The sequence below is a fragment of the Antechinus flavipes genome, chromosome 4 (genome assembly GCF_016432865.1).
Source record: "Antechinus flavipes isolate AdamAnt ecotype Samford, QLD, Australia chromosome 4, AdamAnt_v2, whole genome shotgun sequence".
NCBI classification, from domain to species: Eukaryota; Metazoa; Chordata; class Mammalia; order Dasyuromorphia; family Dasyuridae; genus Antechinus; species Antechinus flavipes.
Genome location: NC_067401.1, coordinates 67,857,572 through 67,884,828, shown reverse-complemented (window position 1 = coordinate 67,884,828; position 27,257 = coordinate 67,857,572). Strand labels below are relative to the sequence as shown.

The 27,257-nt window shown below is 32.7% G+C and overlaps 1 protein-coding gene across 1 annotated transcript in view; it reads left to right on the top strand.

The window, feature by feature from the left end:
• Nucleotides 1-27,257, top strand: part of SNX7 (sorting nexin 7) — a 146,265-nt gene that overhangs the window by 23,353 nt on the left and 95,655 nt on the right. The window contains exons 3-6 of the mRNA XM_051993275.1: nucleotides 5,666-5,776; nucleotides 6,944-7,108; nucleotides 12,994-13,192; nucleotides 25,634-25,833. Coding sequence (XP_051849235.1) covers nucleotides 5,666-5,776; nucleotides 6,944-7,108; nucleotides 12,994-13,192; nucleotides 25,634-25,833 — 675 coding nt within the window. The remainder of the gene's footprint in view (nucleotides 1-5,665; nucleotides 5,777-6,943; nucleotides 7,109-12,993; nucleotides 13,193-25,633; nucleotides 25,834-27,257) is intronic.

The window sequence follows — 27,257 nt, the reverse complement described above, 5'->3', positions numbered from 1 at the left end:
TTACCTTGACTCTTTGTACCCCACAAAAGTCCAGGTCCTTTAAGCAAACTTACATTTGGAGGTACTTTTGATCATCTTAGCATCAAGAAAATAAAATTTTAAATCACAACAGCTCTTGCAGACATTTTACCAAGTCATAGAATGCTAAAGTTTATGTTATTGGTTGTAGTGTCTACTCTGATAAATTTATTGACTCTTAAAGTAGGAAACTAGATGACATAGTAGATAGAACCAGTCCTGGAGTCAAGAAAATCTAAGTTCAAATATGGCCTTTGACACTTACTAGCTCTGTGATCCTAGGCAAGTCACTTAAGTCTATTTCCTTAGTTTTCTCATCTGTAAAATGAACTAGAGAAGAAAGTGAAAAACTACTCCAGTATCTTTGCCAAGAAAATATAGCATACGGGGTCATGAAGATTCAGACATGACTGAAATGACTGAACAACTAAAGTATTGAAATATCATTTTATATACCTATACACCATTATAAATATCATATATACATATATATATATATATATATATTGCTTGCATGAATTTAAAAAAATCTAGATCTAAAATTTCATTATTGTGAGATGCTTACTGTAGAGAAACTCCTATCATTGAAAATTGACAATTCTTTTATAACTTACTGTCTTAGAGAGTTGCCTGTGACAAAGACAGTTAAAATGACTTACCCATCTTCAATCAGCCAATCTATAAGATTTATTAAACACCTGCTGTATGCCAAGTATTGTGGAATAATGGCTAGAGAATTGACCTTGAAGTAAGGATATACTAGGTTTCAGTCTTTGATATACATTGGCTATGTGACTTAACCATGTAGAGATCTTGGCAGAGAATGTGCTGATCTGTAATTTTTCTTGTGTAGCATGATAAATGTGGAAATATATTTAGAAGAATTGCACTTGTTTAACCTATATTGAATTACTTGCTATCTAGGGGAGGAGGATGGGGAGAAGGGAGGAAAAAAAATTTGGAACACAAGGTTTTCAAGGGTGAATGTTGAAAACTATTTTTGAATGTATTTTGAAAATTAAAAAACTATTATTAAAATATTTAAATGACTAAAAAAAAAAGTGCTGATCCATACATAAACTGTCAAGGCCCAGTGCAGATGTAGTTCAAACTAGATTAAGATGTAACTAGGAAATATTCTCCAAAATAAATAGAAAATACAACAAAAGATAGACAATATATTTTTATAAGTCAATAATGTGGCCTTCAGGGATCTTTATATAAGATCAGGTGTCCCTACTTTCTATTTGAATGTAACATCACTACTTTATGTCAATGAAATCACTCACCTAATTAAAAAAAATGTGTCAAGAGCTATAATAGGAATACAAAGGCAAAGAAACCTCCACCCTGATAGAGTCTATATTCTCTACTACAAACTCTAAAGATATATACTAAATATATAAAATATACTTGTGATGGAGGAAGGATAAGAGCAGCTATAGAGATCAGAAAATCCCTTATATAAAAGATGGAGCTTGAGTTAAGCTTTGAAGGAAATGAAGAATTCTAAGAAATAGTCATTGAGAGAATATGGTTTATGTATAGGAAGTCACTTGTTTCATAACTAGCAAGTATCAAAAGCAGGGCATGAATCATGACTTCCTGGCTTCAAGGTCACATTATCAGACTTCCCCCCACCTTTTGTGTATACATAGCTACCTACCTACACACACACACACACACACACACACACACACACACACACACTACATATGCATATATACAAATATTTACATATATTTTACATATTTACACAATTTAGGGTTACATATACATCCCTATATAACAGATATTCTAATAAAAATAAACCTCAGTTTTGTGAATAACCATGAATAGGTATTGGAGACATCTGAATTTGAAGTGCTAGTCCCTACCTCAATACCTTTAGAGAACTAAGTGCCTTTTAGAATACTAACTATGTCCCATCTAGGCTATGATTGACCTGAAAGAGAGGAGTCAGGCTGTTATTGTGCTCTGTAGCTCATACCTCAACTCCAGAGCCTCGGTTTGACTTGCCCAAAAGGAACAATAGGGTCACTCTACAAGGTATTCAGTGTACAGAGTAGGTCAGATGGAAAACATCTGTTTTCTCTACCATAAAAGCAATGTTTAAATCACAAAGAACTCATGAATGCATACTGACAGATAGTTAATATATGGTACAGTGACCCTATTGTACTCTTGTTGTACTCTTGGGGATTGGGGTCATACTTAAAAACATGAAACATTTCTAGGAACTGCTGAACATGCATTTCATTTTTCACTATAGTTCTGCACCGTCCATGAAATTTATTCAGAGTCATTATCATCTGACAAATCAGAACATAAATTGGGTTTATTGTTATGATAGTGATCTTTGACACCAAAAGTTGTGGGGACCAGATGATAACTAGCATCTAGACCTAGTTGAAAGGAATATGTATTTATTGAGCACCTTCTACGTGCTAAGCCTTGTACTGTGGTTTGTAAATATTATCTCATTTGATCCTAGAAGCTCTTAATTTTGTAAACATGTTAAAAACAATCTTCTTAAGATCACTTTTTAGTCCCATGTGATCTCAGAAAAAGCAAACTCATAAGCTTATTGTCAAAGTTAGAAATGTCATTTTAGGATCACTATTTGATCATCTGTGCTCTTGTAAAGAGACACAAAGCAGAAGAAGCAATCAGAGATTTGATGAATTGATGTTTATTTTCTGATTTGTGTAAGCTAAAGGTATGCACAAAGACTCCAAGCTTCTGATGTTAAAAAACGGGAAAGAGGAGGAAATTATTTTCATCTTTTAGCTTGCTGAGTATGTGGCTTCTCTTATTTTAGTGGCTAATATTCTTTGGCATAGCCCCTGCTTGTTACATCTTCCCAATAGCACTGAGCCACAGCACAGAGTATGTGCTCAAGGCTCAACTTCAGTCATGTTTCATGGTACGTTCTACTCTAACCACCATGTTATAAGTGAAACGAGGGGCATGAACTGAATGGCTTCTGAAGTCTTTTCCTGGTCTTAATCTATGATCTTTTTCATAAAGAACTTTTAGATCATAACTCCTTTATAATCTGGAGATGTCCTACCGTAAACTTTTAGTTATCTGTGTGTCTTGAAAGCATTTTTACTCATAACCCAGCTGTCAAACTTCTTCATGGGGATAGGACTGAGACCTTCTTTCCCTACTTTAGAAAGACTGACAATGACACTCAGTTGAATTTCCTGGGTCAGGATTTATTGCTATCTACTTGTTACACCTTTGCACGGAATAGAGATAGGAACAGAAAATAGTGATTCCACACAGCACAAAACCCAGTCCCAGAGAACAGAAACATTTCTCTGACCCATTCATTTTCTGTTATGGAATAACTGAATCAGAGTTGAAAGGGACCTCAGTTGTTCATCTTGTCCAATCTGTATTCTAAAAAGAAGCATCACCACAATAAATTTGACAAGTAGTCATTCCGCCTTTGCTCAAAGACTTTCAATGAAGGGGAATCTTCCAAGGCAGCCCATTCCACTTTTGAAAAATCACCATTGTTAGAGTTTTTTCTTATCTTATTTTTATCTCCTTTCTTATCTTTTAGATACTTGTAAAACTGCATTTAAATATGTTAAACTATTTTATTGATATTCAGTTATTTTTCAATCACATCTAACTCTTCATGACCCCATTTGACTTTATTCAGCAAAGATACAGGCACAGCTTATCATTTTCTTCTCCAGATCATTTTTATAGATGAGGAAACTGATACAAACAGGATTCTGTGACTTGTCACATAAGTTTCTGATTAGATTTAAACTCAGAAAAATGAATTTTCCTGGTTCCAACTCCAGTACTTTATTTAAAGCACTACCTAGCTACCCTTTTGAACTATAAAGTAAAAATACACTGCATTCCAATTGAAAAGCAGTTTATTAAGTGATTACTTTCTGTAATTCACTGCATTAAATTTTAGGAAAGATATACATCCCTTGACTTCAAAACAGCATAAAACCAGTAGAGGAGATGAGATCCATACAAATAATTATAATATTATGGAGAATGAAATCAGCATATAAGAGAAACATGAACATAGTTCTTTGAGATCAAATATACAGTTAAGCTTTCAGAATAAATAAAACTTAAAGGGATTATTTTTTATTATTACATTATATCATTTTATTATATTATTTTGTCTATTTCTGTAGGACTTGGGACTACATAATTTTAATTTCCATTCCCAGGATTGGAAACTGTGGAAGAAGTATAGACTCAGTCAAGCATACATGTTATTAAATTACTTAACAGTGTTCCATATATATACACACATATATGTAATTCCTTATTTTTTAACTTGAGCAATTTCTGTGTATTTATTCAGCAGTGAAAGTTTTGCAACATTTTCTAAAGATTAAGTTTTTAAAATCAGATCACATTATTTCTTTTTAATGCATTGCAAAGGAAATATCTTGACTATATTATTTGAAACAGTGATTTTCAAAGAAGTAACCTGTTGACATTAATAGCTTTCTGATCCTCACTTTATGACAATTAATTCTGCATTTTATAACTTGTAGCAAATTGTAGCTTTAATCATTATATGTGATAGACATTTCCAGTGTGTGAAATGTACATGCTAGATTGTTTTTTAAGGAATTTAACAATGTTTCATCCCACAGTACTCCTACAGAAAAAAATTTCAACAATGACATTACTGTCACAAAATCTTTTCTCTGAAATTTCAGTACAATTAGAGGGAGGAAATACTACCTACAAAACTTTTTCAAAAAGATTATTGTGTGGGGGGGAGAGATATGGGAAGGGGTGAGAGAGAGAGCAAGAACATGCAAATGAGCTCTTGGGAGGCATGATAAATATTATCTTCTCATTTTTTAATTAGAGAATCTTTGTTTCTGTTTGGCTTGGGTTCATCTTTATTTTTATTGTCTTGCCAGAAACTCTAAATTGACACTTCCCTTTTTGTGAAAATATTCGCCTTAATGTCTTTAATTTCTTTTGTAAGTGACAAATTCATATCTCAGTTAAAAAAAAAAAAAAACCCTGAAAACAATAGTGAATTTTTCTTGTTGAGTCAAAAAAAATATTAGTTGAATTAAGTGATAGTTGGATCAGTATGGAACATGCCAGAGTTTTCATATACTCTCAGCACATTTTAGGAAAGATTTGAGCAAATTTCTAGGAAATGTTTCTTTGCAATTAAGGTCAGAGTCTTCACTAGACTGTAATAAAATGGAAAACAAAAAAGATGTTCCTCCAATTTTGATTTTTAATTAGTTGGTGAATGGCAGTAATTTTAGACATTATATTCAGAGCATATGTATATGTTAGAAGGAAAAACATGCACAATATAATGATTTTATAACATTTTATGGTTGGCAGATGGCTGTTATAAAACAGTTTTTTCAGTTTTGATTTTCAAAGCTAAAGAGATTTCAGTTAGATGCTTGCTTTTTCTCAGGAAGGATATCCAACTTGCTTTGTTTCATCTGCTATGTGAGCAGATATTTCACTGCACCAAAATAATATACAAGCTGACAAACATAAAATAATTAGTATTTGTTAATTTTTTTTTCCAGGCTCAGATTTATTCTAGCATGTCCTAACTAATAAACAAACACCATCCATCTTGAGTTATTTATTCTTTTTTTTTCTTCAGACATCTCGTGGTGAATTTGATTCCAGTGAATTTGAAGTTCGAAGACGTTATCAAGATTTCCTTTGGTTAAAGGGAAAACTTGAAGAGGCGCATCCCACCCTCATTATTCCTGTAAGTGTATCAGTTTTTCAGACTGCAGTATTTATTTTTTACTTGCAAATATTTGGAAACTGGATTCCCACATGCTACATAATAACTTAGAAAATCATAAATTAACATTATCTATGATTTGTTGCATTTTTATATATTTTAAATCCTTCCCAAGTTTATTTTAATCTGGTTCCCTCTCAGCTCAGGAGTTTTCCAGGGGCCCACAGCCATGAGTTTAATACCTCTGGTATAGTGGATAGAAGAATAACTATGAAGTTAAGACTGGCTTCTAGTCCTGCTGGGTGATGCTAAATGATGAAATCATTTAAGTTTCAGTGATCCCCTCAAATCATTAGGGATATAGGTTACAGCTAGGTTGCCAATGTACATTGAAGAATTTTCCACAATAGGAATTGCCCACATAGATGAATTTATAGTTTCCAACTCCTTCCTTTGTACACTAAAGGAAAAAAAAAGTTTAATATTTTTAAAACTTCATTTTAGGTATTGAAAATTTGCCTGATTTCATTTTGAAAATGTTTTTGCCTTTAAAAAAAATCAAGATTCATTGAAATGCTTATTTTTTTTTTTTACATTTTACTCTGTGTTACTACTTTCTACTTCAAATTGTACCGTTAAATCATTTTTAAAAGATCTTTTTTTCTATAGACAGCTGCACCATCAAGCTCATCAAATCATCTGGGATTCAAATCCCAGATTTTCTACTTCAGTCAGTCATTGAATACCTACCATATGTCAGGTTCCAGGGATAAAAATATGAATAGATATTGTGTAAATGTGAGGTCAGTTAGGACCATAGAATTATAGATTTAGAAATGGAAGGGACATTAGAAACAATCTAATCTAACTTTCATTCTGTGAATGAGGAAACTGAGGCTTTACTCAGGATCATTTAGCTAAATAAGTATCAGAGGTGATATTTGAGTCTTTCTGACTCTATCCATTGTACCACATTGCCTCATTTCATTATTTAAACTCTCTGGATCTCTCTCTTTTTTTTTTTCTACAGAATTTCTGCAGAATGAGGAGATTACAAATGAATGGATAGTAAAGTCTCTTACAGTTGTACAAGCTTAAGCTTTAACAACTGAAAACATCACTAAAGCTTTTGGAACATCTTCTACCATCATCTGCTTGGTGTAATAATGTTATGCTTTGTTTCCTTAGCCATTGCCAGAAAAATTCATAATGAAAGGCATGGTGGAACGGTTTAATGATGACTTCATTGAGACACGAAGAAAGGCACTGCATAAATTCTTAAATCGAATTGCTGATCATCCAACTTTAACTTTTAATGAAGACTTCAAAGTGTTTCTTACTGCACAAGCCTGGGTAAAAATTCTTTGATTTTTCAGTTTTATTATTCTTATACATTCCAATATTATATTGACTTTGTTTTTATAATTTTACTAATTTTTTTCCAGGAAATATTGTTCGCTATTGAATGAATTAAGATGAAGTTTTTAACATAAGTAAATGGTCTTTAGATAAGGAACCTATATTAATTCTAAAGTATCAAAAAACCTTAGGGTTTTTGTTTTATTTGTAACCATGTATTTCCTCCCACATACAATCTTCTTTCTTTCTTTGAAGATGATTTTTAAAAATTCAGGTTGTTCTTTGCCTGTGTTGAATAAATATTCAGGGCTTTAAAAAAATCTTTTCTTTCTTGGCATCCTGGAGAATAAGAATGTGATGGTGTGTATCAGTTCTCCTGGACACCTTGTATCTTTTTGAAAGACAACCAAACTATACTTTTTCCTCCAGGGGACTGCCTACAGTTTTCAGTTCATAGACATTCAAACTTAATTACATTATCTTGCCTCAGGTACTTACTAACTGTGTGACCTTGGACATGTCATTTACCATCCAAAATCCTTAATTTCTTCATCTATGATATTGGGTTACTAATTGAATTGTCTATCACAGGATTGATGTGAGATATTCTTAAAATTCTATAAAAGAGTGAATTATTATCTTGTTTATAGGCTTTGCTATATTTTTAAAATTAATTTTAAAATAACAAATGAATTGGATAAAGGATTATATACTTTATTTCCTGACAGTGAGGTTTTATATATTTTTATGCCTGTTATATGGTTAGGCCATAATATCATAGCCTAACTCCTGATCTAAACTCCTAATTGTACTCTTAGAAATTGTCTAAGACACTGTTACTGAAGAAACTGAAGTTGTGCTTCAAACAATAAACAGAAGTCATGCTAACAAATCTTTCTTAAGCACTAATGGATAAATGTGTTGTCTGGTCAAGGAGTTTTTCTGTCACTAAAATCATAGTATCAAAGATGTAAAAGGAAATTGGAACAGAAAAGAGTGCAAGGGATAATGTTGTAAAAAAATTACCCTGGCATGGATTCTGTCAATATAAAATTATTATTAAATAAAATAAAATATTAAAAAAAAAGATGTAAAAGGAGAAGATATTTCAGAAGTCATCTAGTCCAATCCTTATTATTTGGGGAGAAAAGTATCTTTATATATTATGGACCTTCTTCAACTTGTTCCTCCCCAACTTCTTTTGGGGATACATCCTTTTTGAAAAGGAGTTTATTTTATTAAAAATAACACCTTAACTAATCAAACCATCATATGCAAAATTACATTCCCATAATATCCCAACTATCCCATCTTTCTTACAAAAGCTTGGTCATTCTAATTCACAGTCTTCATTTCTTTCTTTCTTTCTTTCTTTCTTTCTTTCTTTCTTTCTTTCTTTCTTTCTTTCTTTCTTTCTTTCTTTCTTTTTTCCTTTTTTTCTTTCTTTTGGGAGGGCAAGGCAGTTGGGGTTAAATGACTTGCCTAAGGTCACACAGCTAGGAAGAGTTAAGAATCTGGGACTGGATTTGAACTGAGGACCTCCTGACTTCAGGGCCAGTCCTCTATCTGCTGAACCATTTAATTGCCCATTCATTTGTTTTTTGTTTGTTTGTTTTCCATTTGTATTGCTGTGATCATTGTATATAATTTATTTTCCTGGTTCTGTATATTTATGTATCAATTTATACAATTCTTACTACCATGTTTCTCTATATTTTGTCGTAATAATATCCATTATTATTACACTAATATACCACAGCTTATTTCCCATTTTCTAATAGATAGGCAACTACTTTATTTCCAATTCTTTGCAATATTAAAAAAAAAAACTGCTATAATGTAAAGGTCCTTTCTTTCTTTCTTTGTCCCTTTTAAGGAGCAAATATGCCTAGTCTTGTCCTAAATTGCTTTAAAGAATGATTGGACCTCTGTTCAGAACTCCACAAAACAATTCCTTAGCATTTCTGTCTTTCTACAGCTTGTATAAACTAAGATCTTCAGTTTATCTTTATTTTTGCAACTCATTCCAGCACTGATTCCCCATTTTATTGTTAGCTTTTTACAGATTATCTGAAATCTCCATCATTTCAATTGTAATCTTTTCAATATTAGTAATTCTTTCATATGTTTGTCAATAATTTGCAATTTTTTGTAGCAATCCTCTATTCAAACTCTTTGTACATCTTTCTATTAGAACAAGACTCTATACCTTGATTTTTATATTAGTTCTCTCTTTCTTTGATATTAGACCTTTATTTGATGTTGCTCTAACATTCTCCTCTATATGAGAGGAAATGGTGTTTCAGAGAGTTTATATTACTTACCTGAGGTTAATTTGGTAGTTAGTAGATGGCAGAGTCTCAGTTCAAACCCTGAATCTTTTATTTGAGTATTTTTAAAATATAGATAGTAAAAAAAAAATCTCTAAATGATAGCCCTTTATATGTCATAATTTCTTATTTGAAGGTGAGGAAACACAGGCTCAGGGATATCACATGATTTTCACATGATCTCATCGTTATTAAGTGCAAACCTTGGTTATCTTCACCTCAGGTATAACAAGCTAGGCACTTTTTTACACTGCCTGTGAAGAATACAATATATGATGCTTCTGTGACTTCTTGTTTAAAAAAATTCTCTGAGAAAATAATTTAGATACTAGCAATGGGTTTGGGGGGCAGCTCAATGAATGGAGCACTATTCCTGGAATTTGGAGGACCTGAGTTCAAGTCTGGCCTTAGACACATACTAATTGTATAACCCTGGACAAGTCTTTTGCCTTTTTTGCCTCAGTTTTCTCATTTGACTAATGAGCTAGAAAAGGAAGTGGTAAACTACTTCATTATCTTTGTCAAGAAAACTCCAAATGAGGTCATAAAGAATTGAAAATGATGAAACAATAGCAATGAGTTGTTGAATCCCATCTTATCTTTCCAAGACAATTAAGTAGCAATTATCTTTCTCTCATTAAAAATATAGAACTCAGAACCCAAACTAGGTGTTCTACTCTATAAGGCTGCCAGCACAGAGATTCACAGGAAAAAGATGATTCATAGTTTTGAAAGAGACATTAAAACATTTTTCAAAAGGAAAGCTGGCAGGAGATTTGGTGCTAATAAGACCAAGGTCATAAATCTAATCCTTGTTATGGCCAGTTAGTGTTATTCCATTCCATCACCAGGAATTATATTCCTGAAACTGCCTATGCTGAGCTTTGCTCTAGCTATGGGATCAGATGGCTTAACATTTGGCTTTCCAACAACCCTAGATTCTCACTGTTCCATGCTCCTGCAGAATTCTGGGACATTTTTGTGCAATCCTTATTGATTACTATTCCTTCTAATGTATTTTTAGAATTTCATTGGGGCATTTGTGAGGGTTCTCAGTCATAGTGTACTACCATTTTCTCACAATTCTTTATTATATCATTCAATTATTTTCTATATACTCAAGAAAAAGAAATAATATTAAAGACATCAATAAATTAGTAACAGAATAAGCATAAGTAATTTGATAATGAGTTCTAAATGATTTATACAGGTAAGGATTGATGAGCTAAACGTATTTTAAGATAGGGAGTTTAAATAGATGGTAAGCTCGGTATGAGTCAATAGTATGATAATGGCAATCCCAAAACTAATGGCTTGTAAAAAGATATTTATTGTTATTATTGTTCAGTCATTTCAGTTGTAACCAACTCTTTTTCACTTCATTTTGGGGTTTTCTTGGCAAAGATAATGGAGTAAGTTGCCTTTTCCTTCTCTTAACTTATTCTACAGATGGGGAAACTGAGACATAAAGGGTTAAGTGACTTGCCCACAATCACACAGCTAATATCTGAGGCCAGACTTGAGCTCATGAAGATGTCTTCCTGATTCCAAACCCAGTGCTGTATTCATTACACCACCTAGTTGCCATAATATCCAGAATTGGAAAGAGGGTGATTTTTTTTATCAGAACATTCAAGAGTATTTAATTTCCGCCAACCAAATTTTAGCAAACATAGTTCAGAGGACAGCAAACAGGGTGAATGGGGTCATTGAAGTCATGATTTATAAAGACTATTTGATGTGAACTGTGGATGTTTAATCTCAAGAGGACAAAATTTAGAAGGGATAAAATAATTGTCTGAGATTTTGAAAGGAGAATTTAAAATTATTCTGCTTAGTTACTGGAGGCCAAACTATGGGCAATGGATAGAACTTGCAGAGACATGATTTTTTTGGCTTAAAATGTAAATAATTCCTTTTTTGAAGTTGAAATGGCCCACAAGTGAAAGAAAAATGGACTTCCTTAAACAGTGATAGAGTAAAGAAGCCTTCATTGAAGGATTGTGCTGGTATTCATTGTAAATGTTTTTAGAGAGTATTCCTAAGTAGCCATGGGTTAAATGTTTATGGAGATCCATTACACTTTGGAAATTTTGACTATAAAAAGAAAGCATGGTTTGAGTCAGCTATTTCTATAAGAAAGGGAGGGATAAGTAGAATTTGGGGAATGGTAAAAAAAAATCAATTATGATTTATCATTCCTTTTTCTTCTCTATTTTTAAGGCAATGTTTAAAATTGCTTATTATTCATACAGTCAGTCTCCTGGTTTTCAGAATCTATTCTTATTTCTAACTGTCTCTTCAACTCATATTTGACCCATGTTCTGCTTCAAAAGACCTACACTGTTCCTTATGATTCAAGTTATTTCTTATTATTTTTCAGCCCTTTAAATTCATTCAACATTTATCCAACAATCATTTGTTAAATAACCTCTGTGTCCCAAACACTATTCAGGATATGAATAGTGTATGAAACCAATAGGTTATGAAACCAAAAGGGTCTTGGGAAAGTATTTGTGATACCATAAATCTGAATATCATTTGACTCTTTCTTCTGCTTACTAAGTCCACAGTTACCCACCTTTAGTATTATCACTTAGCAGATGCTTTGATATCTTGCTAATGTACTGAAATGGATCTCTGATCTGGTTGATTTGCAAGTTCTGCCCATTGAGGAAGATCACCATGCCATCATATGATACTGCTCTGTGTTTGTCATGGTGGGGAAGAGGGGGTTGAATAGCCAATGCACTGGGGGCCCTGCTTGCCTTCTTTTGATATTATGAGGTTACCTCTGCAACACCGTCATGATCACTTCTGATCTCTGTCTTGCCATGTGACCAGCCCATCTTTTCTTCCTTTCAGAAAATTCCTTGATGATATCCTTTACTCTTTGGCTCTGTATTATAATGGGAAAAAGGTTGTGTTGCAATCAGTAATGTTCAAAAGACAAACCGTATTCTATGAGCAAAAACTCATTAAATACCCATTATAGTGACCAATTAGAAGCTTTGTCAGTTCCTAATTTAAAATTAGAATGGAATTAAAACAGAGAAATAGTGCAGATCACCTTTTTTTTTAAAAAAAGGTATGGCTGTCATTTAATTTTTTTATTGCACATTATAAAAGACAGTTGGTGCCCTACAGTGATTAAATCTTTCATATTAAGAGTTTTGTTGTATATCAATGAAGTCAGGTCTAGACACAGACACATAATCCTCATACAAAATATTTTCTTTTATCATCCTCTCCTGTTTTTCAACTATTCATGGCTAATATGTTTTTCTGCAGTCATTTAAAGTAGAATTTGAGCAGTAAAAACAATGGAAACCAGAGAAAGGAAGACCTAGAAACATTTAAATTTATCTTTCTGTAGCAAGCTATAATCTACCCCAAATGTTGTATTTTGTATTATAAGCTATGTACCATTATTTTTATAACCTCTATTTTTTTTCCTCCATTGTGTTTGTGTGTGTTTTAATTCTTGAAATTTACACTACTACTATGACTGTTACCTACTTCACTTTCATTATTTTGTTTTATTTTTAGGAGCTCTCTTCGCATAAGAAACAAGGTCCTGGATTGCTTACTAGGATGGGGCAGACAGTCAGAGCTGTAGCATCCTCAGTGAGAGGAGTTAAAAACCGCCCAGATGAGTTCAATGAAATGAATGACTATATGGGAACATTTAGCCAGGAGATAAACTTAATAGACAAAATATCTCATAGAATTTACAAGGAAGAAAAGGGTATGTAAACCTACTGACCTTAATCTTTCTCTTGGTTTATGATACATTTTCTGTTTGGGAATATACATTTTAAAATTAGAATTTCAGCTTAATTTTTTTAAATAACAAAAACTTAGTTTTTTTGCAAATCTAAGTCGTGATCTATAGACATATTTCTCTATTTCTGTGTGTACAGACATCTATTTTATACCTCCTGATTATTAATAAGTAGTATTATCTGTATTGCCAAGAAAAGCTAGATGACAAAAAGAAATGAAAACCTGAGTTTTAGATTCAGATAATAGGTTATTAAGATTAATGCCTAGTATTCCATGGATTGAAAAGTATCCCAGTGCCTTTATTTCCCCCACAACATCTCTTCTTTACCTGTCCTCTCTACTTAAATAGTTCCTAGTCTACATCACCTTTCTGTTAGACTTTTTCAATAACCTCCCAGTCCATTTTCCTGCTTCAGATCTCTGTCTTCAGTTTATCCTCCCCACAAGGACTAAATGAGTATTCCTGAAAGTTAGATTTGACCATATCTCTCTCTGCAAAATTCCCATAATTCCTTACCACCTATAGATAAAACAAACTCCTTTAGCCTTTAAATTCCTTCACAATTAGTTTCTTTGTAGACTGGTTCATATTAACTGGTTCACAAACTCTTGGCTTCTAACCAAACTGAATTAATTGTTAAATGTACATATTCCGTCTCCAACCTCTTTTTTTTTCCTTAGGGTATCTTCTGTACTCAGAATGTTCTCTTCCCCTACATTATGCCCCAAGATTCAGTCTATACTTTTCTCACATTCCCAATTATTAGTACTACTCTTTCCTCCCTTCCAGTCCCACATTACCCATACACACACAATTTTGTATTTTTTATCTATGAATGTTATCCTTCCTATATACCCTTTTGCCCCTGCTGTGTAAATTTTTTGAGCACTAAGATTGTTGCATTTTTGTCTTTTTATCATGGTGGCAGCTTAACCTAAGGACTTAGGTTTAAATCTTCAGATCTCAATGCTATCTTGGGCAAGTTAGTTACCTTCCTAAATTTCCATTTTCTCATTTGTAAAATGAGGTTGTTGAATTAGATAGCCTCTGAAGTCTTTTCTAACTCTTACTCTATGATCCAATGAATTTGAGTTAGAGGAAATGAGATACAGTGAAGCTTGAATTTCCAGGTAGAAATAGCCATATATTCTAATAATTCTTTGAATTACTGAGTCACAGGACCCAATCACAGAAAGACATGTATGAATTCTTGGATATGTGTTTTATGCCTTTTCCTATGATTTTTTTTTCAATTTGTTTTCTATTTTTAAAATTTCTCCAGCTTTGGAAGTTAAGATATGCTCCATTTCAATTTTTTTGGATAGGAAAAAAGCTTAGTCTTCTGTTTTTATAAAGAGAAATTAAGTAAATCTTTTGACTAATGCCAAGTCAATTGAGCAAATATTTGTGGAGAATATAAAATCTATAAAGCACTGTGGTTGGCATTGTGGAAGATGCAACGATTCAGTCCTTCTTCTCAAAGGATGTATGTGTGGGAAGTAGGGGTTAAGTTGGAGACCAAGATATATTAATGTGTAGGAGGAAAAGATAATATTACAGGGTGTAGCAAGTGTCTTACTGTGGTTTGAAATTACTAAAGCTTAACCCTGCACTAGTAAGACTTAGAGGGATGTACTGTATTATGGCAGAAGCATAAAGAAGTCTTTCAAATTGAAGTTAAGAAAAAGAATGTTTCAATGTCTTCTCATTCACTTTCACTCCTGCTCCTGGGAAGTAATTTGTGGACATAGTACATAACTTGGAATTCTGCCTTATTCTACCTAGGTAGGAACACCTAATCTTTCTGAGTTTAACTTTTCCCTTTTTACACCTATTCAGTTGAAGGCTAGTATTCTGCACAACAGACATATAAGGACAGAGAAAGAAAGCACTTCTATCAGTCAGAAAAAGCATAATTTACAAGTGGATCTCACTTTTTTGTTCCTGATGTTAATAAATTATTATTTTTTTAATGGAGTAATTTTATATGCATTGGTAAACTAGCTATTTTAAGAATACTTTTGATATCTTTTGTAAAGTGAAGAATCCTGAAAATGTATTAATCATCAAATATTGATTGGTTTTATATGAATGTATTATCATAAATAGTATTTTCTCAGAGAACATTGTTCTAGTAGTATATTGGTTAGGAATATGCTTAATGTTCTGTTTAAAAGACATAAGAATAGTAATAGTAAAATGTTGGAGAAGTAAATGGCAAATTACTCTATATCATTGTTGAGAAGTTGGACCTGAAAACAACAATGGTGAAGTGTGTCTTATCAAGACAAGAAATGGCTCAAAAATGAGTTCTTGAGTGGAATAAAATTCTGATGAGATATAAAAAATTCAGGGTTTTGGGATTTGGTCCAAATCATAGGATTTGAGTTCAGAAGCCAGCTCTGGGTAGAATTTGTGTGTGCAAGTCTCTTAATCTCTGTCTCATAATCTGTTCATTTGTAAAATGATACAATTGGACTAGATAAACTTTCATAGTCCTTTTGATCTGAAATTTATGATCCTGTAATTTCTACTTTGCTCTTTACTCATTCCCTTATCAATATTCTGGTATTTCATGATGTCACATTGATGATTAAAGTAACTCAGTAAGTATTCTCTCAGTCTTTCTTGGTTTGTACCTGTTTACATCATTTGACCCTTTTCTTTTCTATTCTATTAATGTGTCTTTTATATAGATTCTTGAGGCATACATTGGATAGCCTTACTTACAGAAGGCTCCCTAGAATCCCTTGGCAATACTTAAAGTATTTATAGAATATAAATGTGCCCCAGGCAGCTGTTTTATATAATCCCTGGAAAGCTGTATTGTTTATCAAGCTTTTTTTCTAGGAAAACTGGATGTTAGGATAGACCTTGTAAATTTGAATCTAAATATATAGTATATTGAGAAGATTATCTGATTTGCAAGTTTATGTAAAATATGACATATTAGAGTGTCACTATTCAAAACTTAAGGGCATTCTTTGTCTTTAGAGTGTGAAACTAGATTTTCTTTAAAATGATGAGATTATTGTTCTTTGTAGCTTTGGGAAATTGTTGTCCCAGATGGTCCATTCAGCCTGCATAGGTTATTTCATATTCAAATGAAAGAGATTTTAATTTTTTTTCCCAGCTTAATGTATCCCACTTTAAATTATGAGCATCTTTAGAAATACAAGTTTCAGAATGCTTCTGAAATTGAAATTATAATGAACTTTTTTTCTTTTTAGCATTTTATGGTAAAAAATAAACACAATGCCAATGTTACCTTATTTCATCCTTCCAGTTACTAGCAATGCAAACTTGGGAAAGTAACTTAACTTCTCTGTCTTCCTCAGTTTCCTCATCTGTAAATAGGATAATAATAGCACCCATCTCATACAGTAGTTGTGAGGCTCAAATGAAATGAAAATCACTTTTTAAAATTAAAAAGCCCTGTGTAAATACTAGCTTTTATTATTTGTGTCATTTTTATTTTTTGTTACTATTCAGTGAAATCAAGTGAACTTACCAATCTTTGACGTTTTGCTCCTTCTATTGTAGATCATTAAGTTGTTATGCTATATTGTCTTCGATGGAACCTTATTAGAACTGTCACTGATTTTTATTTTTTTAACTGTTTTTTTTTTTAATTGGAAAAAACCATGCATTTTTCTTTTTTTAACTAAGAATTAGTTAGCTTTTTTATCTTAAAATTCTTATTTTTAAAAGAATTTAATTCATCAAAAACACTTTCTGAGTGGCTTTTCTATGCAGAACACTATAATTGTGATGATGGTGAAGATAAATAGATATAAAAATGAAAAGCAGGTTCCCTAGTACTATGTTGTGAACAACAATTTCTAGTTTTATTGACTTTTCCTGCTCCATTTTATTAGCTTCATTTCCTTTTCAGGCTTCAGTGTAGTGCAGTGGAAAGATTTCTGGATTTGACGTCTGAGGAATGGGACTAGAGCACTCTGCTTTTATGCCTCATTATTTGTAGGATCTTTGATCCTTGTTTGCTTATTTGAAGGAAGTTGGACTCTGATGGCCCTTTCAGCATTAGAAATAGTATTCCTTAGAAAATATTGAATATACACATTCTATTTAGGGGCAAAATGTTGCTTGTTTAATAATAATGAGTGGAAGATATCACATTAATTATTTCATCTGACTGCCTAATTACAATAGTCCTCTGGCTAAATATTTAAAGTATTATGTACCTCATATTATATATGAGGATATTTACATTCCAAATAATTTTTGAATATGATTATAAAAAGTGTCCTAAGTGATAAAGAAATTGATCCCAACTCTCCTGACTCTAAATTGACTGCTTTTTTTTTTTGCTTCCTTTCTTAGTTTTCCTAGTAGTATTATTCTAGAACTAATATTATAATAATAACATTACTTACTTGACTGTAATATATTGAATCCCCTTTTAATGTTTGATATCCTTGGGACATTTTCATTTTTATCTTTATGCCTGCAGCACCTAGGGCAGAGCTTTCCATCTAGTAGGTATTAATAAATGTTTATAAAATTAAATTGAAATGCAGGTTAATATTTTATAATATAACTATGTATTATATGTAACATACAACCAAAATAAAGATTAAATTTAACTGCATAATATTTATTTCTGATATTTGTTGTTATACCATGTTATTTTTTATGAAATCTTATTAGAACTGCCACTAATTTTGAACTTTTTAAAAGTTATTTTTTAATTGAAAAGAAGCCTGCATTTTTTTCTTTTTTTAAAACTTAGGATTAGCTTTTTTTGTCTTAAATTCTTTATTTTTTAAAAACAAATTAAAATAAAACTATAATATCTATATCTATTGTAAGCATATTATCAACAAATCCATTAATCAATAATCATTAATTAAGCAATATTATATATGTACATATGCACACAGTGCATGTATATGAGTTTGTATGCATGACTGTGTTTATGCACATGTGTTATATGTACACTCTCATTGATACACATATTTGCATATATACATGGATTGCAACTAGATCTAGCATATGCAGGGTTACTAAAGGGAAAGAATGTAGAGAGAAGAAAGCCTAGGATAAAACCTAGGGGAACATGTAGTGATTGGGAGTGTGATATATGATGAGTCAGCTAAGCAGATGGAGAAGGAGCAGTCAGACAGATAAGATGAAAACCAAGTGAAGAGAAAGTATCCAGAAAGATAGATTCATTAATACATCCTAGACACTTAAGCTCACAGTTTTGTTACTGTCTTCTATTTCTCACTTGCACTCATCCTATATATCCGTGCTATTTTCAAGTCCTGTCATTTCTGCCTTCCCAACATCTCCCATGTTAATCCCTTTCATTATTCTCATACACCCATCACCTTGATGTAGAGTCTTATCATCTTCCTTTCACTACTGAGGACATCATTACTCTCCTAATCACCCAGGGTTTAACCTTGATATTATCTTTGAATCTTTTCCTATATTCTTTCCCATTGATTCATCTTTAAAACAACTCTTATATCATACCTTCTCTCCACTTATCTAGACAATACCCAGGAATAGGCTTTGATCCCCTCATACCTGGACTATTGCAGGAACCTTCTGGTTATTCACCTTTTTTAACTTTTTCTTGACTCCAGTCTAGCCTCCACTTGCTGCTGAAGTGATCACCCTAAAACATGGGTCTGTATGTCACCCTCCTACTCACTTAAGTCTAATGGCTCCTTGTGACATTCAGTATCAAATAGAAAATCCTTTGGCTTTTAATGACCTTACTTAGTATATTTTACTCCTTTCTGTGTAATCTGATTTAGCAACATTGGCTCCCTTGCTTTTCCTCACACATGACAGTTCATCTCCTGAGTCTTTTCCCTGCCTATCCCTCATGCCTGGAATGCTCTCTCTTTTTACTTTCACCTTTAGGTTTCTTCATTTCTTTCAAGACTTAGCTCAAATTCTATCAATGCAAGTACCTTGATATCTGAGATTGCCTTCTATGAACACTACAGAGCTTGTCTGTATGTATTTTTGCATTTACACTCACATTAGAATATGAACTTTCTAAAAACAGGGACAATGTTTTTGCTTTTCTTTGTATTCTTGATGCTTAGCACAGTGCCTAGCATACAGGAAGTGCTTAATAAATCCTTGTTGACTGATTGATCTTCCAAGAAGCATGTGGACTGAGAAAAGGCCATCAGACATGCTAATTTAGTGATTATTGGAGTCTTTGGAGAGAACAGTTCCAGGTGAATGATGAAGTCAGAAGACAGACTGTAGAAAGTTAAGAAAAGAGTGAGGTGAAAGGAAGTAAAGACAGTGAGTATGAAGTGTAAACAACTTTTTTTTTTTCTTGGAGTTTGAGAAAGAAGAAATATATGGGATGATAGTTCCCTTAGGGGATGATAAGATCCAATGAAGGTTTTTGTTTATTTTATTATGAGGGAGACCAGGATATGTTTGAAAAGAATAAAGAATTTGCTAGCAGATAGAGAGAAGTTGAAAATTTCTGAGGCAGGGGAGACAGTGATTGAAGTTACAATCTCCTGGAGATTACAGGGATTGGGATCAAATTCAGAGAGAGAGGAGATGGCCTTGACAAAAAAAAAAAAAAAATACATCAGAATAAGAGCCTGAGAGAAATTCAGATATTCTTTAGCCAAGAAAAGAGGCCTAGATCTGACTGTGACAGCTGATATAATGAATGCGAAAAATGTAAAACACATAAAAGTTAAGATGAACAACTCTTGTCAGTGGCTTCAGTCATTTCAAAGACATTCACATTATCTAGCTACAGAAGATTCTCTAGCCCAATCTGAACCTGTACAACCTATCTCACTGATGATCTTTCACCCTTACTTGATGAAGTCTATTACCAGGAAGTATTCATTAGTTCTTTGAGACCATTTGTTCCATTTTTGAATCATCCTAATTGTTAAGGAGATTTGTTTGTTTCCCCTTCAGCCCAAATCTGATTTTCTGAAATATCTACCCATTATGCCTACTTTTGTTTCTTGGGGCCAAATAAAAAGTCCAGTTCCTTCCCTCCTCCATCCCCCCCACCGATGACACCCTTTCAGATATTTCAAGATTGCTGTAATATTCCTTTTAAGGAAATAAAGAGTGATTTGATTAGTGTGATATAACTTTAAATTTTCAAGCAATTAAAAAATACAGCAAAATATAGTGTTACTACCTTCAAGTACATAGAGAAACATGAACAAAGCTTTTTGCCAAAAGTGTTACTGAGCAGAAGTCCTTCTGACCTATCTTAATGATTAAAGAAAGTGATATATACAAGGAAGTCATTGTTTGCATATATAACTGTGTAATTTTAAACTGATTACAAAGTCTCTTAGAAGATTAAGTATTCTCCTGCAATTTTGCATAGACATTTAATTTGTTTAGCAGACTATTGAATCCCAGATATATATATATATATAAATCAGTTGCCACAATGAAATAAAGGGCAATTTAAACTGTATTGTGGCCATGTTTTGTTAAAAGTGTGCAACTTCAGCATTTTATCATTTAGAATAGGGAATAGAACATTAACTAGTTATACAGGTAAAAAACATGCTACATTTTCATATTAATCAAATGAAATAACATATAGAAAATGGTTTGTCAACCTTAAGGTGCCTTATAAATGCTAATTTCTCATTACTGTTGTCCTTATGTTATTTTAGAAGGAGGGAGCATTGATGAGAAATGAAAAAAGAACAGAAATGTGTGGAAAGAAGAGGATGACATAGGTAAAGATGGAAGGAAAGAATAAAATGGAGGGAGAGAGAAACTTAATAAATTTCAAAATCACCTTGTTAACTTAGAAAGTGGGCATCAGTGGAGTAATCATTTGATACTACCACCTTTTGGTTAGTCCATGCATCTGTTTCTCATCTAAAATTTGAATTTTACTCAAAAACTAAAATGAACCTGTGAGCCCATTGATGTTGGTATTAACTCCAATGATGCATATTGCTACTCACCTATGTCATAAGCACCCTTTGCTACTCTTATGCAGATTCTATTATTTTTTGACACATGGGATCAATCTGATGTAGTAGGTGCCTTTTCTAAGTTTTTTTCATATTTCTAGGGTAGAAACAATCACATGGATCATCTATGAGTTAGCTCTCACTCTGTATGTCTGTGTGGACATTCTTTTTTGAAAGTTCATATGTTTCTTTAATGCCTTTCTTGCCATCAAACATTGAATCTCCTACATATAGTCTAAGGTGTGGCAGTCTGCTCATTTACTTTTTGAGTGATTTTCAACTTAAATTCTTTGGAGACTAGAGTTCTAGTCATGGCCAGTGAATTCATCACTAAAAGAACAACAAATTGGTGATGAGCCTCTCCATATTGAACTAGAGAAGTTCTCAGAAGGCAAATAATCTTTCATGGGACTATACTCAAAACTTTCTAGCATGTCAGAATCTCTTAGAACTTGTACTTTATAGAAGTAGTCTTTGGGAATATAAGATTAGTCTCATGCTATGATGAAATCATAAACTTTATTTTTGAAGTAAATGTTTATTTTTGCATGGCATTTTGAAACCATTGCCAGTTCTCAAATGAAAAAAAAGAGTTTTGGGGTTTTTTTTTTAGATTTATTTGAAATGTTGGTAATTTCCTTGACCATGAAACCGTCTAAAAGCCTTGTCTTATTTGACAATGCTTCAAGATAACATTTGGAACCAGCATTCTGCAAAGGAATTGTGGACAGCTAGGTGGCACAGTAGGTAGAGTACTAGGCTTGGAATCAGGAAGATTCATCTTCAAGAGTTCAAGTCTGACCTCAGACACTTAGTAGCTCTGTGAACCTGGGCAAATCACTAACCTCTGCTTGCCTCAATTGCTCATCTTACAATGAGCTAGAGAAGGGAAAGGCAAATTACTCCATTATCTTTGCCAAGAAAACCTCAAATGTTTTCCTTATTACAGATGATCAAAAAATGAAAAAAAATTGTCAAAAAGTCTCAAATAACAGTTTGAGTTTTCCTACCAATTGCAACAAAGAAATTAACAACAACAGAAATGTTTAATACCAAGACAAAGTACAAATGAGGAGTGGGATACAATTAAAAACTACTGGACTTAGTGTTTTGCCTTATTTTTTTTTCTAATTTCAAATTGTTTTAATATAGTTAAAATCCTCGTCAAAAAAAAATTAAACATTCATTTAGAAATAATTTAATATGTCAAATTGCTTCTTAATAAACCATCTAAAATTTCCCTGAGTAGCATAATTACAGCAATCTAACTGGAGTTAAGTATTTCCTGTCCAGTGGTACAATAGCCAGTGAAATATCACCTTAAAGAGAACATGCTTTGGACCAAGTGTTCAATTAAATCCAAAACTAGATGAAGTCAAAGACCTGTGATTTTTCCCTGACAACTGAGTAAGTGGATGAGAGACTTAAATTGGAGCTCAAAAGTCATTATGACTTCATATATTTAAAAAAAAATTCTTTTAAAAAATGTTTTCTTAATATTGAAATATTTAGAGTGTAATTTTAAAACTGAAAAAAAAAATTTACCTCTAAAGATCATCTAATTTTAATTCTCATCCCAAAGAAGCAAAGGGATTTGTCCAAATTAACAGTTGAATGTGGTGAAGTTGATTCCAACCCTGCTCTTGCCTCCAAATTCCTACTTTTTTCTATCATATCAAAACACCTCTTTGATTCTTATTGCATTTAGGAATCTTTTCTTCATTTGATTTCTAGATAGTTTAGATGTTAGAGGGAAAAAAAGAATAAAGCCTGATTTTGTTGACAAAAGGTAATTATCATTGTAAAGGGTATCTTTGGAAAAGTTTGTTTGTCAAAATTAAAAACATCCTTTGGTTCATTGTACTGCTTCTTGCTTATAATCGTTTGTAAATTGGATGTTTTTATTTTAACTTTTTAAAGTTTGAACTTGCCTTGAGTCAGCAGGCTAAAGGAAAACTTAATTGACTTAATTTTTTGTGAGGGAGGAGATAGGGTAAGAAAAGTATTTCTGAGCCTATAATTTCATTGGGATAGGGAAGTGCTAGTATAGAAAATTTCCTCTATAGATACAGAATTTGTGTCACCATTTATTTGTTCTTCAGCTTTTTGTTTTATTGTTGTCTAGGGCAGAAATGTAAAACTAGTGAGTCTACTAATACTTGTGAGCATGACAGGAAACAGATTACAATGAAATTGGGAAATATTTAACAAAATAAATAAAAATATAATAAAAATAAAATATAGATAATATAACAATTTGAAAACTAAATCAACATGCTTCTTAGAGGGATCCTTATGCATGGATTACAGACCCCATTTCTCTTCAATTATGACACTACTGGTCTAGGATACTTTCCAAGTGACTTGCATAGGAATACATAGCCAGTGTGTGTTAGAGGCAGTAGTGGAATCTTTATACCTTATTTCCTTCAAGGTTATCTCTCTGTTTTGTGGGATTCTAAAATTTTCTAACCTATAATAAAAAAAACACTGAAGCAGACCTCTGAGCCAATGACACTTTATTAAAGGGTCCATGATCCTCTCTAATGCAATGGATCTCAAATCATCCTTATGATCTTAGATGGCCCTTTCCTTCAGGGCCTTAGCTTTATAGTATTTGACACTCAGACAATACAAACTCTCCAGCAGGGTCTACATAAAATACCCATTGATTGGCAAACGGGCTAATGAGTTATCTTGATAAACTTATCTTGATCTTTCAGAAGGTCCTACTAAGTTAATGAGCAACTCATGGGCTCATTGAAAGACAAGTCAAAGACCAGCAACCAGAGTCAATTATTGGCCAAGTGCTCTTGGTTTTCTCCCCATGCTGGGTAAGAGAAGAATGACAAGGGGGAGAGGGACAACAAAAATAGCTGAGAACCTTTCCATTTTATTGAGAAACCTCTACCACACTGGTATTGCTCACCATCACAAGGAAAAAACGAGGGTAGAGATCCTTTAGTTAGCTTCCTATAGTTAAGCAAGTGAACTATCTGAGGTCTAATATCAGAACTAATAATCAGTACCCCTGTGGAATATTAAACTGATTGGAATAAAATATGGGTCCAAATAAATAATCACAATTTTGTAATATAGCCTTTTAGCTTAATGCTTGTCATGAAAATGAACTAAAACTTTACTGAAAATTTGTAGTACTTCAATTCACAAAAATAAGATTAATGAAACTTAGACTGGTTTAACATTTTTTTCCTAGTAGATCCCAATTGCTTATGGAGTAAAAGAAAAAAAAAAAAAGAAAAAAAGTCTGGCATTTAAGACCAGCCATAATTTGACTTCAAGGGAATCAGGTGGTACAATAGATAAGAGTTCTGGGCTTGGAATCAGAAGGACTCCTCTTCCTGAGTTCAAGTTCTAGCCTTGGACATTAGCTGTGTGACCCTGGGCATTTGCTTCAGTTTCCTTCCCTGTAAAATAACTTGTAGAAGGAAATGACAAATCACTTCTGTATCTATACCAAGAAAACTCCAAATGGAGTTATGAAGAGTTAGAAATGACTGAACAACAAATGATTTGACTTCAACTTTTTCCATTCTGATTTCATATTTCTTTTTTTCATATAGTCAGTACATCTAGATACATTTCTTCTACACATTTTTTTTAGAATTTTTTGTCTCCATAGCTTCCCCCTACTTTTTACCATATTTTTAATTTATGTATGTTTTACCTCTCCCCTCTCTCCCCCCACAACTCACAAAATCTTTATAGATTGAAAATTCTTAAATGGTAAGTACTCTATTGTCTTTCATCTTATCTGAAGTATTTATGAGAGCATCTTACATACACAGAAAATGCTCAAAAAGTATATGTTTAACTGATAGTGCTGTGATAGTAATTTTTATATTGGAAAAGTATAGCTTGTTTAGAATAAAAAAACAAAAAATGTTGAATGCTGATTCAAATTTCCAGCAAAATATATTCAAAGAAAGAAGGAAGATGGGGGGAAAGAAATATTGATCAAGTACTTGACCAAATTCTTTTCCCCCACCTTACTTCCTTCTTGGACACCTGCTATGTGTCAATCATTGTGTTAAACACTTACAAATATCAGTTATCTCATTTGATCCTCACAACAATCTGGGAGGTAGGTACTATTATCTCAATTTTATGATTGAGGAATTTTGAGGGTGATAGTGGTCCAGGGACCTGTCTGGAGTCACACAGCTAGTAAATGTCTGCTGGAAGCAGGATTTTAACCAGGACTTCCTTACTCTCAATCCAAGACTTCCTCTACTATACTAGCCTAAATAAATTATTGTTGATAATATCAGAAAAAAAAGACTATATTCAAGTGCTATGCCTGAGTTGTATATATGTTGTTTTTTTTTAACAGCTTCTAGTCAGTTATAGTGTTTATTAAGAAACTCTGTGTGTCCTTTTTGTTTGTTTGTTTGTGTTTGCTTTTTAGAGTATTTTGAGGAAATGAAGGAATATGGACCAATCTATACCTTGTGGTCAGCATCTGAAGAGGATCTGGTTGATTCCCTGAAAGGCGTGGCAAGCTGCATTGACAAGTGTTGTAAGGCCACTGAAAGACGAATAGTTGACCTTTCTGAGACACTGCTTCCAGTTGTACATGAATATGTCCTTTATAGTGAAATATTAATGGTAAGTTTACCTGAATTTATTTATTTTTTTTAAATACCAAATGTAACACAGAAACAAGAAGGAATTGTCAGAATAATCTGTCTCTGCTAGTAGTTCTTTACCTGGAGTTCATAATCATTTTTTTAAAAAATTTGACTAGATTTCAATGCATTTAATTTTCTTTTTAATACAGTGTATTCTGTGCATTTAAAAAACCCCATCATTCATAGAAAGGGTCTCTAGGTTTCAGCAGATGGTCAACATTTTTCATATCCATAAAAAAGATTAAGTAATCCTTCCTCTCCAGGCAGAGATCGTTTGTTTTTAATTTTAAGCAACATTCTTTGGGTTTCATAAGATATGCCCAAGTTAAATTGGATCTTACGAAAAGTCCCAATTTTTATTTGGATGATGCACAGAGACTGAAACATTTTTGAAGGCAGAAAATAAATACAGAAAACCATGATTCTTTCCTTCCTTGTCTGAAGGTTAGAAACTTCTGTGTAGCAACTGTAATTTATAAATATCTCTTCATTCATTTATTTCTTCATTTACTTGTGGATTTGGTAAAAACACATCAGAAATGCCATACAAATAAATTAATCACTCTAGTTCAGTTGACCAGAAAAGTTTTTACTTTGTTTATTGTACCTGTTCTATGGATAATTGAATAGAGAAAAATTGTTTGACTCTCAAACTAGCTCTATATTATGGGATTCTAGAGCAGGATGGTAGACAGCTAGGTGGCACAGTGGACAGAGTGCTGGGCCTAGAGTCAGAAAGATCTGAGTTCAAATATGGCCTCCGACATTTACTAGCTGTGTGACCCTGGGCCAGTTACTTAACCCTATTGATAATCAGTTTCCTCATTTGTAAAATGAACTGAAAAAGTAAATGATTAACAACTCCAATATCTCTGCCAAGAAAATCCTAAATGCTATGTGATCCTGGGCAAATCACTTAACCTCAATTGCCTCAGCAAAAAAACCCAAAAAATTCTAAATGGATCACAAAGAGTCTGATGTAATTGAAAAAATAATTCACCAAGTGCAGGCTGGAATTCTGATATCACTTAGTTAAAAACTTTATTTTGTAGTTGAAAAAAAATGAGGTCCAGCTTTAATTTCTATATTTTATATAATTGCAAAATTATGGATGACAGAATAAAGCTCACTTAATCTAACCCCCTTTTTCATACATCAGGAAACTGAGGTATACACATTGCTTAAACTATTCATAGTCATACAGTATCAGAGGCACACTTCTATTTTAGGTTATTTGAGGTCAAAGTGAAGATTCTTCTTACATCATACATGATACAGATGTAAAAGAAGTATAGCTGAGTGTAAAAAAAAGTGACCTCAGAATTAGTAACATCTGAGTTCAAGTTCTATCTTTAACATATAGTGACTCTTTCATTCTGGAGAAATCATTCTCCTCTTAGG